Genomic DNA, 13,102 nt, shown 5'->3' with positions numbered 1-13,102 from the left:
GCAGCTTGGTCACTGACATTTGCAACACAGATGTTATTTTGTTCAGTTTTGACAACAGAGGATACGCTGCCCATTGTTGTATTCGGCTTGCAGGCAATTTTTATGCCTGGTCATAAACAGTGGTATTCTCTTTCCCGAATTACCTCCATGTTTAAAAATACACGGCTTGGTCACTGTCATCATAGAACACTGATGTTCTGCAGAACATAATTTGGGAAAAGCTGCTGTAGGTGATGGAACTGCGGGAATATCATTGTTGTGTTCAGTGCATACATTTTCTTTAAAATTAGCTACTTTTGCATAAAGGCAAATTTTAGTGTTGTACAGTTTAACATATTCTCATTTCATTGATTTGGAAATTTTAATTATCATAATGTTGATTTTAAAGTTAAAAAACAAACATTTTATTAAGGATATTTTTTACATAACATGAAAATTTTATGGAATGTTATGTAATAATTGTATGTTTGCTTGCAGAAATGGTCCTAGTACTCATGATATGAAATGTGCATTTATACAGAGATATATAAGATGTTCTGTGAGAGCTCAGATTTATCACATCAAGAAACTAATCCAAAGGTTATGGCCAGAAACATCTGAGAAAGAGGTACTTTGTTTATTTAGTTGGTTAGTTTTTATCATAATATTTTTTCAGAAGATTGAAAAATATATAAATTAAAATATTAATCAAATATAAGTGGATATTAAATCCAACATTATTTCAAAGCCAAATAGAGAAACTACAAGAGTTTCAGAGAAACTGCAAGAGTTTCATTCTGAATACAGATAGAAACTATAAAAGTTTCGACAGATCCAAGTGTAAGCAAATCTTTTATGACAGGAGCAACTCGTAGTAAAGGTGGGTTAAGATCTGATCACTATCCTTAGTATTTTCCCATAATGTAAAACACATCTCCTAGGAGATGTATGGTGTTATATTATGGGGAGGGTCACTACCCAGACTGGGTTTCGACCTTTTTGGAGGTCTCATCAGTGAGTAGGCAGATCGAAATTGTAAATACTCAGGTTGTAGTGATGCAGAGATTATACTTTACCATACAAATTGCCAAGAGGTGTTACATTACAAAAGGCACCCAAGAATTACTGACGTAGGGAGCCAAAAGGCTTCACTTCGGCGGTGCAAAATTATTCAAATATAAGTGGATATTGAATCCAACATTATTTCAAAGCCAAATAGAGAAACTACAAGAGTTTCATGCCGAATATAGATAGAAACTATGAAAGTTTTGGCAGATCCAAGCATAAGCAAACCTTTCATGACAGGAGCAACTTGTAGTAAAGGTGGGTTAAGCTCTGATCATTATCCTTAGTATTTTCCCATAATGTAAAACACATCTCCTCTAGGAGATGTATGATGCTATACATTATGGGGGGCGGGGATCACTACTCAGACCGGTTTCGACCTTTCTTGAGGTCTCATCAGTGAGTAGGCAGACCCAAATTGTAAATACTCAGGTTGTAGTGATGCAGAGGTTATAATTTACCTCAGTAAGACAGAAAAAATAAATAGCGCATACCCCCAATTGATTGAGCAAAAATCTATTGTAATAAGTATTATAAAGAGGAATATGCCTTGTATCATCATATAATAATTAAAAACCCTAGATATTTTTACACATTATTTTTATTATTAACAGCTTACAAACATATTTATTACAATATTTAATGTGAACAATGGCCTTGCATTTCTTTCATAATTTCTTGAAATTCTGGTTTGATGGCTTCTGATGCTACGATACGAAGGTCTGGTTCCAAGTTTAATTTATTTCGATATTTGGTTTTAATACCTGTCATTGCAGAAAATGATACCTCACATAAATAAGTAGAACCAAATGGTAGGAGTGCATAATTTGCTGTGTTTACTAAATTGCTATACTCGGACTTCAGTCCCATCCACCAATTGTGAAGAGATTTCTGTTGAAATTCATTTTTCAAAGTTGTATTGTATCTAATGTCAATTAATTGCTCTTGAAAAATAATCAGAAGGTGGTCAATTTTTACATATTCTGCAAATGAGTATATAATTCATTGAAATTCTTCACCAGGAAGATCTTTGAATAAGTTACAAAAATATGTCTCTAAACTTTTTAAATGTGCAGATATTAGACTTTTTGTTTGTTTTACATTTACATTATTTTCTGTAACGAAATCAGATAAAGATGGAAACATTTCTAAACATCCCATTTCAAATCTCTCTCTCCACAGCACCATTTTCGTTCGAAATGCAGTTATTTTCTCATTCAATTTTGATAATATTAATTCACTATTTCTAGTGTAAACGTAAAAGTAAGCACAAAAACGTGTTGGAATTGCACAGAAACAATATATACTAAAAATCGTTAATCTTACTACTAATAGCCAAATAATTAATACAACCGTGGTGTCATCTGTAGATAGCAGGATAACTAAGCAATTTTCCTTCTCTAGTTGGGCTTGTCAACACTAGGATGCTCTACAAATAATGACAATGATACGAAGTAAGAGATTTACTCCCTAGTTTTAAAAAACATGACAGCTTTGCCACAGATGATTATGTGTGCAAAGTCACCCAATGTGCACTACTCGCAAATTTAAGTTTACAGGAAGTTTATAACGTCTTTATCTATATTAGATATATGTTTAATTGATGAAAGAAAGTAATATTCTTTATCTTTAATTAATTACTTATTTTTTTTCCTATCAATATAAAACTTTTTTGACGTATCGACTCACGTACCCCCTGGGGTACACGTACCACACTTTGGAGACTACTGCTTTACCTTACGAATTGCCAAGAGGTGTCACATTACAAAAGGCACCAACAATTACTGAAATAGAGAGCCAAAAGGCTTCACTTCGGTGATGCAAAATTATTCAAATATAAGTGGATATTGAATACAACATTATTTCAAAGCCGTCAAGTATAACCTCTGCATCACTACAACCTGAGTATTTACAATTTGGGTCTGCCTAGTCACTAATAAGACCTCAAAAAAGGTCAAAACTGGTCTGAGTAGTGACCCCCCCCCCATAATGTATAACATCATACATCTCCTAGGAGACGTGTTTTACATTATGGGAAAATACTAAGGATAATGATCAGAGCTTAACCCACCTTTACTACGAGTTGCTCCTGTCATAAAAGATTTGCTTACACTTGGATCTGCCAAAACTTTTATAGTTTCTATCTGTATTCAGAATGAAACTCTTGCAGTTTCTCTATTCGGCTTTGAAATAATGTTGGATTCAATATCCACTGATATTTGAATACTTTTGCATCGTCAAAGTGAAACCTTTTGGCTCTATATTTCAGTTAAAATATTAATATTACTCCAGACACAGCTGTTACATTACTTGTAACAGGCTGTGTCTTTTGGAAAAAATCTGGGTTCACATCCCACCTAGGATGTGAAGAACCTTTATAAGAGCTTTTTAGATGAAGGTGAGTTACCTAGTCTCATACAGTGGTGGGAAGAACTTTTCCACTCCCAGAAATTCAGATTTTTTAATCCTGCAGGACAGACAAACTAGCCATGCAATTGGCATGCTAACTTGGCTATGGCTGAGGTGGTGATTTTCAACTTTTAGGGATGCTCTACTTGGGGGGGGGGGGGAAGAGGGCATGAAAATGTGTGTATTGGAGAGCATTTGGATAGGAATGCAGGAGTTAGTGAAGGTAAACAAAATGTGATGAATGGTAGAGTAAATTGAAAGAATGATATTAGAAAATGAAAGAAGTGAGAAGATGAGGATAATTACAAGTGAAATTGTATATGATTTTCATGCATACTGCATGAAAATGTATTTTTTGAAACAAATGGGAATGGATTTTAAGCTGAGGATAATAGACAAATAGGTTAATAGACAAATCAAAGAGTAGTGTATGATGGAACAGAATAAGAGAGGGCAGTTGACTAATACATCATTAGATGTTTTAGTCAGCTGCCCTCTCGTATTCTGATTTGTTCATTTATTCTATTTAGGGAGATTTCTTTCTGATGCTAAACTGGGGACAGCGTGGCAAAATATGAAAGTATGTACTTTGGGATTAAAAAAAAAAAAAACTACAAGCTGTGTATTACCTAGATGAAAGTGGACTGCAAGAAATTGACAAGACTTGGGATTTAGGGGTAATATTGAAGATCGAAAGACATGTTACAGGAGTTAGCAAAATTTTTCATATGATCACTTAAATGTCAAGAGCCTCACTAACAAACAGGAATAAGAAATTTATTGCCCCTCTATAAGACTTTAATATGATTTGATATGCCTATATGCATAGATTTGTTTGCCTGGGTGCTTGGGAATGTGGAAGTGGTGGAGGGCATTCAGAACTTGTTGACCAAAATGGTGGAGCTATGAGGATAGACTGAAGATGTGTCAGTTACATATAGGCAAAAAGAGGAGATCTTATAGAATCACTTAAGTTATTAAAGGGGATATACAGTTTCAACATGCTACTGCTACTTAAGTGTATGGGCCATGGTGCTGAAATTGTACAATAATAATAATAATCATATGATGATACGCGGCAGTGACTACTCCCCTTTTACAGGGAGGTACGGCACCATCTCAGTCCCCCCAAATTTTATCCGGGCTCCAGAACCGGCATAGCTGACGAATCAGACCTATGGCTGGGTCAGTATTCCTGACTGTAATCCGTGTGTTTACTGGACCGGTTTGCCAGCTTGCGGAATGAAAAACCCCAGATAAACTGGTGGAAAAAACCCTGCTGTCCACGCCCAAGACTGGCTAACTTGGCTATGGCTAAGTAAGATCCTTAAGCTCCTCGTGTCGTTGACGGGAATCGAACCTAGGACACTCCTTCCCCAGGCATATGGTTGCAAAGCGCATAGCCACTAGGCTAACCGTGCAGACGTTGAAATTGTACAAATGAGAAGGAACACTCGCCAAGTTTTTGTAAAAAAAAATCATTACACTTCCACGTGTGCTTCTTTAGTAGCAATCACAGTGTCAAGTGGATAGTCTATCTACAACTAGGTTCTCTGAAGTATGTCGGTGATGGAGTACACAGCAGCAGAAATGTGATTTCAGGTTTTCTAGGCTGTCCACTTTAGTTGTGTAGACTGTCCTCACCCCCCCCCCCCCCACACACACACAAGAAAAAATTAAGTGGGGTAAGATCCAACAATCATGGTGGCCAGGAAAATCAGTGCTCCATGTCTGATCAACTGCTGAGGGAAGACCCTGTCAGAGTTATATGGACCGCCAAATGTCAGTGTGGCAGGGCACCATCCTATTGAAAGAGGATGTGTAGTTGCAAATCTTATGGAAAGATGAAATTGTCCAGCATGTGGAGGTAAATCATTTCATCGATATTGCTTTCCATTAAAAAGAAAAAATGGGCCAATGATAGTGTTTCGCATTACACCACACCAGACATTTACCTTGGAACTTCATGCCCATGTTCCATTATACAGTGAGGATTTTCACTCCCCCATTCATATCCTAACATTGTGCCTGTTCACTTTTCCACTGACATGAAAAAGTGGCTTTGTCCAAAAAGCAAATCTGGGAAAGAAAATCTGTATTCTTGTCGGCACATTCCAGAATTTCAGCTGCAAACATTACACATTGTGGCTTATCATTTTGCTTAATTTCCTGCAACACCTGCATTTTGTATGCATGTAGATGAAACTCATGATGGACAACCTTGTGGATGGTGGTGCAGGTATTTGCAATTCACATGACGCTCTCCTAACAAATCCTCTCCATCTTCTCTTCCGATATTAGCTGCTTCCCTCCTCCATGTTGTTTTGAAATGCTTCCTGTCATTAGGAAATTTTCTTTCTACAAATGGATACTCTTGGGGTCGGGTGCTGCCTTTTTGTACAACTGATGGAACTTATGCTGCACTGCTTTGATTGATTTCAGCTCAGCTAACCATCACACAACTTTCACTTTCTCCACTCAAGACATGACACAAGAAAAAATTCTGGATGATGATTGTAGAGTCTGTGGAACATTTGAACAAAACCTTGCATATTTCCACATTTTTATTTTTTACTGTTCTTTTAAACTAGGGAGGTTCAATGTGGACACCCTGCATCCTTACCTTCCCTAAATGACAACAACCTTTGAGAAACACATCGACAAATTCTTTCTCCTAGTTAATCTCTTGTCCATAAGGCACTAATTTCCTATAAATTTTTTGCAACTCTTTCTGCATATTGGATTGATATGTATATATTATAATTTTAGTGAAAACAGTGGTTTTGCAGCATAGAGATGTGAAAATTCAGAGGTCCCATCCAAATCCTTAATGATGCCTTAAATTGAAATAATAGAAAGTTCTGTTCTAAATTACATAAGCTTAGCACTTCCCATTTAGAATGTAGTTACCATAACACAAAATCTTCTAGTAACTACACTTCCCAATGTAGTTAGCATAACACAAAATCCTCTAGTGCAGACACACACAGATCAGTGGGCATTATCAATCTGTACTATTGTTTTTATGCATGGATAAAAGGGAGCTATATTTCAAATTTGCTGGGTTTGGCTGTTAGTATTTGGACTAGGGCTAATGCTACCATAACATGGAACTCACACACTATCTCCATTCTTGTTGTTGGGTCTCAACCAAGTCATTTATATTAATTTAAATGATCATAAAAGGGAATGTATATACTGAATTTCATGGACATTGCTCTTATAATTTAAATGTACCATATTGCAAAACATTACAGTAGATCCTTGAGCTCAGTTGGCTCACCACATTCTTAAGTCGCTTTATGCTATGAAAAGAGGAAACTGTATTTCAAATTTCTTGAACATAACTTCTTGAAAGTTTACATTTATCATCCCTGTAATGTGAAGTCCTGCAATGTAGAGCTCTAAGTCAAATGAGAGCAACCCTTTTGCCTAAACAAGGCCCCACAGAGCTTTTGTCAGGGAACACAGCAAAAAAAAGTCAGCTACTGGAACAAATCCCAACTCAACATCAGCAGAGTTCGAGTTTGGCACCATCAGTTATAAGAAGTGTCAATGGAAAAGAATGGAACTAGCAAAAGAAGAGTTTCACATAATAGGTATTACGAAACAGAAAACAATGGAGATTTTTCTAAGCAACAAATCAAATCAAGGATGCAGTTAACTCTTTTGCACATACCCTTCAAATATGCAGTTATATATCATCCAAAGCAGTTTTATTAGCATACGCTGGCCACTGTTCTAGGCTCCTCCACTTTATAAACTCTTACATGAATAATGATTTTTTATATTCGTTTTTGCAAGTTTTGTCTAAAGATAAATTTATATATATATATATATATATAATATAGAATGGTCATTGCCAATAAACTTACCAAAAAACTTGTATGTAACAATTTCATTATGAAACTCTGTTAAACAAAACATATTACATATGAAGCGTGATGTCATCACAGTTCCATATATGGTAATATTGAGCATTCCATGTGTGCACTACACAGAATCCAGGGTGTAAAGCTCTTGCATCTTGAAGGATTTTCTTAGGATTTGAAGGAATCATCTTAGGATTTTTTTTTACCTTCTCTTACCTGGGTCCACTGCCATGTGAAAACTCGCTGTTGATCATCAAAAGAGAAGTGTCTTATGTCTTGGGATTCTTTACCATCTCTTTCTCTTCTCCCTGGGTCCGCTGCCATGTGAGATCCACACTTGGTCATCAGATAGAGAGACCTCTTAGGGTCTTCAGCCATCCTTTCCCTGACTCCACCACCATGTGAAGGTCAACTCTCTGTTGCTCCAGCAACAGAGAACTCAATGGAGATAGCACACATTGAATGGCCAATGCTGCCACGTCGCTGGTTAATAGAGTCTGAAGGTTAAAGATTGTCGACGATAGACGACAAAGAAAAAGATGGGAAACAAAGGACAGGCATACAGTCTCAAGAATGAAAGATCATGAAGACAAAGGAATCAAATAAGGACTGTAGTGAATGGAAGAAATATGTTATGTAATTCATCGTAAGTACAAGAAGAAATTTGCAAGTACTTCAGGACAAATCATATTCTGTGTTTGTTTTGCAGTCAGTTGTGTTAGCGTAAATAATATTGATGTAAATAAATAAGTACTAATTCTAAGAGTCAGCTTGATTCTGTAGAAAATGTAAGTTATTGTTAATCCAACTTACGCTTGACAAGTTTCTTATTTAATGGGTTAAGAATAACTAGTAAGAATACCAGAAGTTATGCTTGATCATAAGATGGAATTGTAGGAGATCTAAAGTAGAATTATTTGTAATTATCCAAGACTTGAAATTTCGTTGTGTCAATGCTTATATGTAAATTGAATGGTGTATATATAGTTAAGCATCATCAAATTCCTGACATGTACCCTCAAGGGGTGTAGGTATTATGATAGTACTACATGAAGAAATTAAATCATTACTAACTTCCTATCAACAATTTTCCTCCAAATCAATCTGTTATCTATCAAGACTCCAACATTATCAGATCTTATATTTCTGTCCTCTAAGACATTTTTTGCTGTATCAATCCACCTATATCTTGGTCTTCTTCTGGGTCTTTTTCCTGCCAACCTGACAGAGAACACTTGTTTTGCTAATCTTACTTTTCTCATTATGTTTAAGTGACCATACCAACTGAGATTAGCTCTGCTAATAATGTCCAGTTCTTTCCCAATATTTTCATTTTTGATATGATATTGCCATTGATGTCATCTGTTCATGCCCTAATTTTTTTTCAGGAGTCTCATATCTGTGGTTTCTAGTCTTTGTTCAAGTGTTTTATTTCTAACCCATCTCTCAGATCCATAAGTTAAAACTGGTTCGAACACTGTCTTGTATACAGCTAATTTAGTGTTTTGACTAATTTCTCTCTTATTCCATATAAATTATTCAGTTGGCTTCCTACCATACCAGCTTTATTCTTCCTGTTGTCAATTTCCATATTTAATTTACCATCTTCACTAAAAATTGTGCCTAAGTAGCTAAAATGGTTTACTTGTTCTATAGGTTCTCCATTCACAATGCAGTTGATATTTTCAAAGCCTCTGCCTATTTTCATTGTCTTTGTCTTGTTATTGCCGATTTTCATACCAAACTTATTATAACAGTTATTCAATTTAGTCAGCCTTGCTGACTTGTACTGGATTTATTTAAAAGTATAACATCATCTTCATAAAGTAAAGAGCTGAGATTAACACATCCCCAATTTTGATATCAGGTTTCATACCACTTTCCTTCATAATGTGATCCATATAGATGATGAATAACAGAGGGGATAATGAACATCCTTGTCTGACACCAGATTTAATATCAAACCATCTTCCTGTACTTCCTTCAGTTCTAACTGCTGACTTATATCTCAAATAAAGACTTAGTATTTCTTGATATAATGCACCATTGACACCATATAATTGTAGCATTTTGAATAGCTTTTCTCTTGGTACCTTGTCATATGCCTTTTGCAGGTCTACAAAACTAATTAAATACAGATCTTTGTTATATTCCCATGATTTCTCAACCATTTGTCATAAAGTGAAAATTGGGTTTAAAGTCTCTATTTGACCTGAATCCAGTATGCTTTTAACCAAGCTTCACTTCCACGTTCCTTCCCAATTGCATCTCACGTAAACTTGCATTAATCTTACCAGAAACACTCAGTAGGGAAATACCTCTGTAATTCTCACATTCAATTTTATTTCCCTTTTTATGGGTACTATGAGAGCTGTACTCCAATCATCTGGAATTTGCCCCTCTGTCTAGGCCTTCTGAACTATGCGGTGCAGCCACTGTAAGACTTTTATACCTCCAAACTTGAGCATTTCTTGTCGAATATTATCTACTTCTGCTGCCTTTCCACATATCAGGCTTTTGATGGCTTTTTTCTACTTCAAGTATGGATATGTATTCCTGATTGCATGCCTATTAAGTGTTTTTACCACTGTGCTGTCACTTCTTGTGTCATTTAGCAATTTTTCAAAGTAATTGCTCCACACATCAAGGATATCTTTTTCTCCAGTTTTCCTGTCACCTTTATCATCTCTGATTCCTTTTACAGCACGCTTTCCTCCATTTCTGAGCTTTTTCAACAGCCTCCAGAATATTTTGCCATCTTCCTGATATTTATTTTCTACGTTCTTACCCAAGTCTTCCCATGACTTAGCTAGTTTTACGCAGTGTTTAGCTTTGTTACATTTGTCTCAGTATTCTCTAAGAGCACAAGCTGACTTATTCTCCAGGAACTTTTATATGCTTTCTTCTTTTCCTTCACTGCCACTAATTTCCTGTGTCCACCATGGAGTTCTGATTTTTCCATCATTGCAGACAACCTCACCACATGTTTCTCTGGCTGAATCAGTCAATGTTTTCTTCAGGGCTTATCTCTGAATCTCCAAGGTTTGGTCCTGTTCTCAAACTCTTTCATTTTTTCTTTAATAATGTTCATGTATACAATTCACATCTGAGTATATAGAGTTTAGATTTAAATAAATTAATTTGTGAGTCACACCGAGACTGATTTGTCAATGTACTAATCTGAAAATTACAAACCTGCATAAATCTGACTATTAAGGGGAAAGTATTTATAATATGCTAATTGATAAGTTAAGCCATGAGTGAGATAAATTAAAGGTAATAGTTAGCAGGGAATAATATCTGCTTTATCTTTGTTTATATTTCTTACAAACTCACATTCAATCTACAGAGTGTGAGCAACAGTAAAGATGGCCAGAGTGATAAAGTGTATTAAGAAATAACATAATGGCACAGATAAGGTAAAGTAGAGAATAATAACAATTGCACAGTTGACAGGATGAAGTCCAATAAAGTAGAGAGAAATCAAATCTAATATTGGATTGGATTAGTTTGGACATTAGTATCAATGTTGAATAAAGGTTTTTATATTAACTAAGAAGTGGATACGGAAGGTGATTGTGATACTTTTGTAGATACAAATGTAATGGAGGATAGCAAGTTCCTTAGAACAGTTAATCTGAATCTTGTAATTCTGACATTTTCAGGAGAAGACCATGAAAATATAGAATCTTACTTTAAATTTGTGGAAAAACTCAAAGAGATAAGAAAATGGTCGGAATTTCACTTACTAATTATTCTTAGGAACAAATTAGTAGGTAGGGCAAAAATGTTCTTAAATACCTCACCTATCTTGTAAGATATGATTGACTACAGAAAATTTAAGGGTGCATTAATAGCAGAATATTCTAAAGTAAGAGATGTAAGTCCTAATTTTTGGAAATTACATAATGCATTCAGGGAAGTAATGCAACCATTAATATTAAGTGTATCAGATGAAGAAAGGTCTTACCTAAAATGGTCTTTATTTCATTAGTTCAGGGTAGGCCTAAAAGATGAACTGAAGGAGATAGCCTAAAAGAAGAAAGTTAAGAATCTGGATGAGTGGTACAAATTAGTTAGAAAAAGAGAAGAAAGGCTTGGGACATCTATCAGTCCTCAAATCCTAAGCAAGTGCACCCTTTAAAACATACTGCCACTGCAAGGAATATAGCTTGTAATAAGAAGAATGAAAATCAGGAAAATACGTTAAATTGGAGGAAATGGTAAGAAATACGCTAAAGATTTAGATCAAGATACAGATGTTAGTTCTAAACTTAAATCAGTAGATTCTCTAGAACTAGAAATACTAAGGGACTTTATTAAGGAAGAAATAGAGAGACAACAGAGACCGATATTGGAAGGGCAAGAGAGACTAATTAAAATGTTAGAGGAGTTTAAAATAACTTTCATAACAAGTCGAATAAGTTGTCTGAAGTGAATGAGACTAAATGTAAAGAAATAATAAAAAAAGAGTTCTGTCTACATATTACAACTGTAACAAACTAGAGCATTTAGCTAAAAATTGTTATAGAAAGAAAAGGAATAAGGTATGATGAAATATTGTGTTTAGTATTGTAGATAGTAACTTGCCAAATAATCAGATTAGCAGATTTACTTGTAACTCATGTGATCAACTTAATGGTGCTGAAATTGCACATATCAGTAATGAAAAGCCCTTAATAGGCATACAAAGTCTGATTGAAGATGTGCCTTGTGAGATTCTGTTGGATACATGAGCACATGTCTTGGTAATGTCTTTGTGATCTTATAACAAGATTAAGAATTTAATTCCTGGTGACATTATTAGGTTAAATGATCTGATCCGACTGACAGGTATCTCTGAGACTGAGATTTCCATGTCAGAGAAAATAAATGTAGTTCTTAGCAGTCCATGCTTTCCTTCAACAATTCCTCATAAGCTAATTGTGCTTCCTGAGACCTCAGAACCGAATGTTCAGGTAATTCTTGGCCTTGATTTCTTAAAGAGATATCAGTCTATCTGTAACTTCTTGGGGGGCACAATTTCTCTTTGCAGGATAGTGGTATAGCACACACATTACAGGAGATTAATGAATGCTCTGAAGATGAACAAAGAGAAGTGTTTGAAAAGGAAGATGAAGACGAGAAAGAAAGGATAAATGAAGATGAGAAAGAAGACTTGGTAAATCTGAAAGAAGATCAACTAGATAGTGAAACAAAAGTGCCAAATTTAGTAGAAGAAAGGAAGGTTGAACAGATTTGAAATATTGAATTAGATAAAATGAATGAGACAAATAGCAAGACACCTAAGCAATAAGACTGGGGAAAGTCAATTATGAATATGACTCGGACTAAGCATAAAATCTCTAAGACTAGAATATTTGTTAATAGGATTAGGAAACAAAATCATCCTAATTCTGATGACGCAATAACTCATGAGATTAAGGTTAATCCTAAGGAGGATAGTGAGTCTAATTCTAAGAATAATGAAGGCCATGCTCATGAAGGTGTTGGAAAAGAGAGGAAGGTAAAAGTAAAATTGTAAAATCTCACATGAGTAATGATGTTTCATGTTCGTTTTACAAGTTTTGTCTAAACATATATATATATAGAGAGAGGGAATAGTCATTGCCTGTAAACTTCCCCAAAATTCTTTGTATGTAATAATTTCATTAAAAACCTGTATTAAGCCAAATGTGTAATGTAAGTCCAGGGCATATATAAGCTTTCGCACCTGAAAGGAAATTGCCTTAGAGTTTTTTACCTTCTCTTACCTGGATACACTGCCACGTGAAGTC

General features: G+C 35.2%; 1 protein-coding gene across 5 annotated transcripts in view; it reads left to right on the top strand.

Annotated features, from left to right (window-relative positions):
- LOC150107272 (polycomb group RING finger protein 1-like) overlaps window positions 1-13,102 on the top strand; it is a 302,424-nt gene that overhangs the window by 252,111 nt on the left and 37,211 nt on the right. For all 5 annotated transcript variants that reach the window (XM_090391122.1, XM_090391120.1, XM_090391119.1 and 2 more), the window contains one exon: window positions 478-607. In XM_090391122.1, the coding sequence (XP_090247248.1) occupies window positions 478-607 (130 nt within the window). The remainder of the gene's footprint in view (window positions 1-477; window positions 608-13,102) is intronic.

The sequence above is a fragment of the Typopeltis vanoorti genome, chromosome 4 (assembly GCF_054136105.1).
Source record: "Typopeltis vanoorti isolate ZY-2024b chromosome 4, IOZ_Tvanoo_1.0, whole genome shotgun sequence".
NCBI lineage: Eukaryota > Metazoa > Arthropoda > Arachnida > Uropygi > Thelyphonidae > Typopeltis > Typopeltis vanoorti.
The sequence above is the reverse complement of the archived record's forward strand: the minus strand, read 5'-3'. Positions and strand labels throughout refer to the sequence as shown.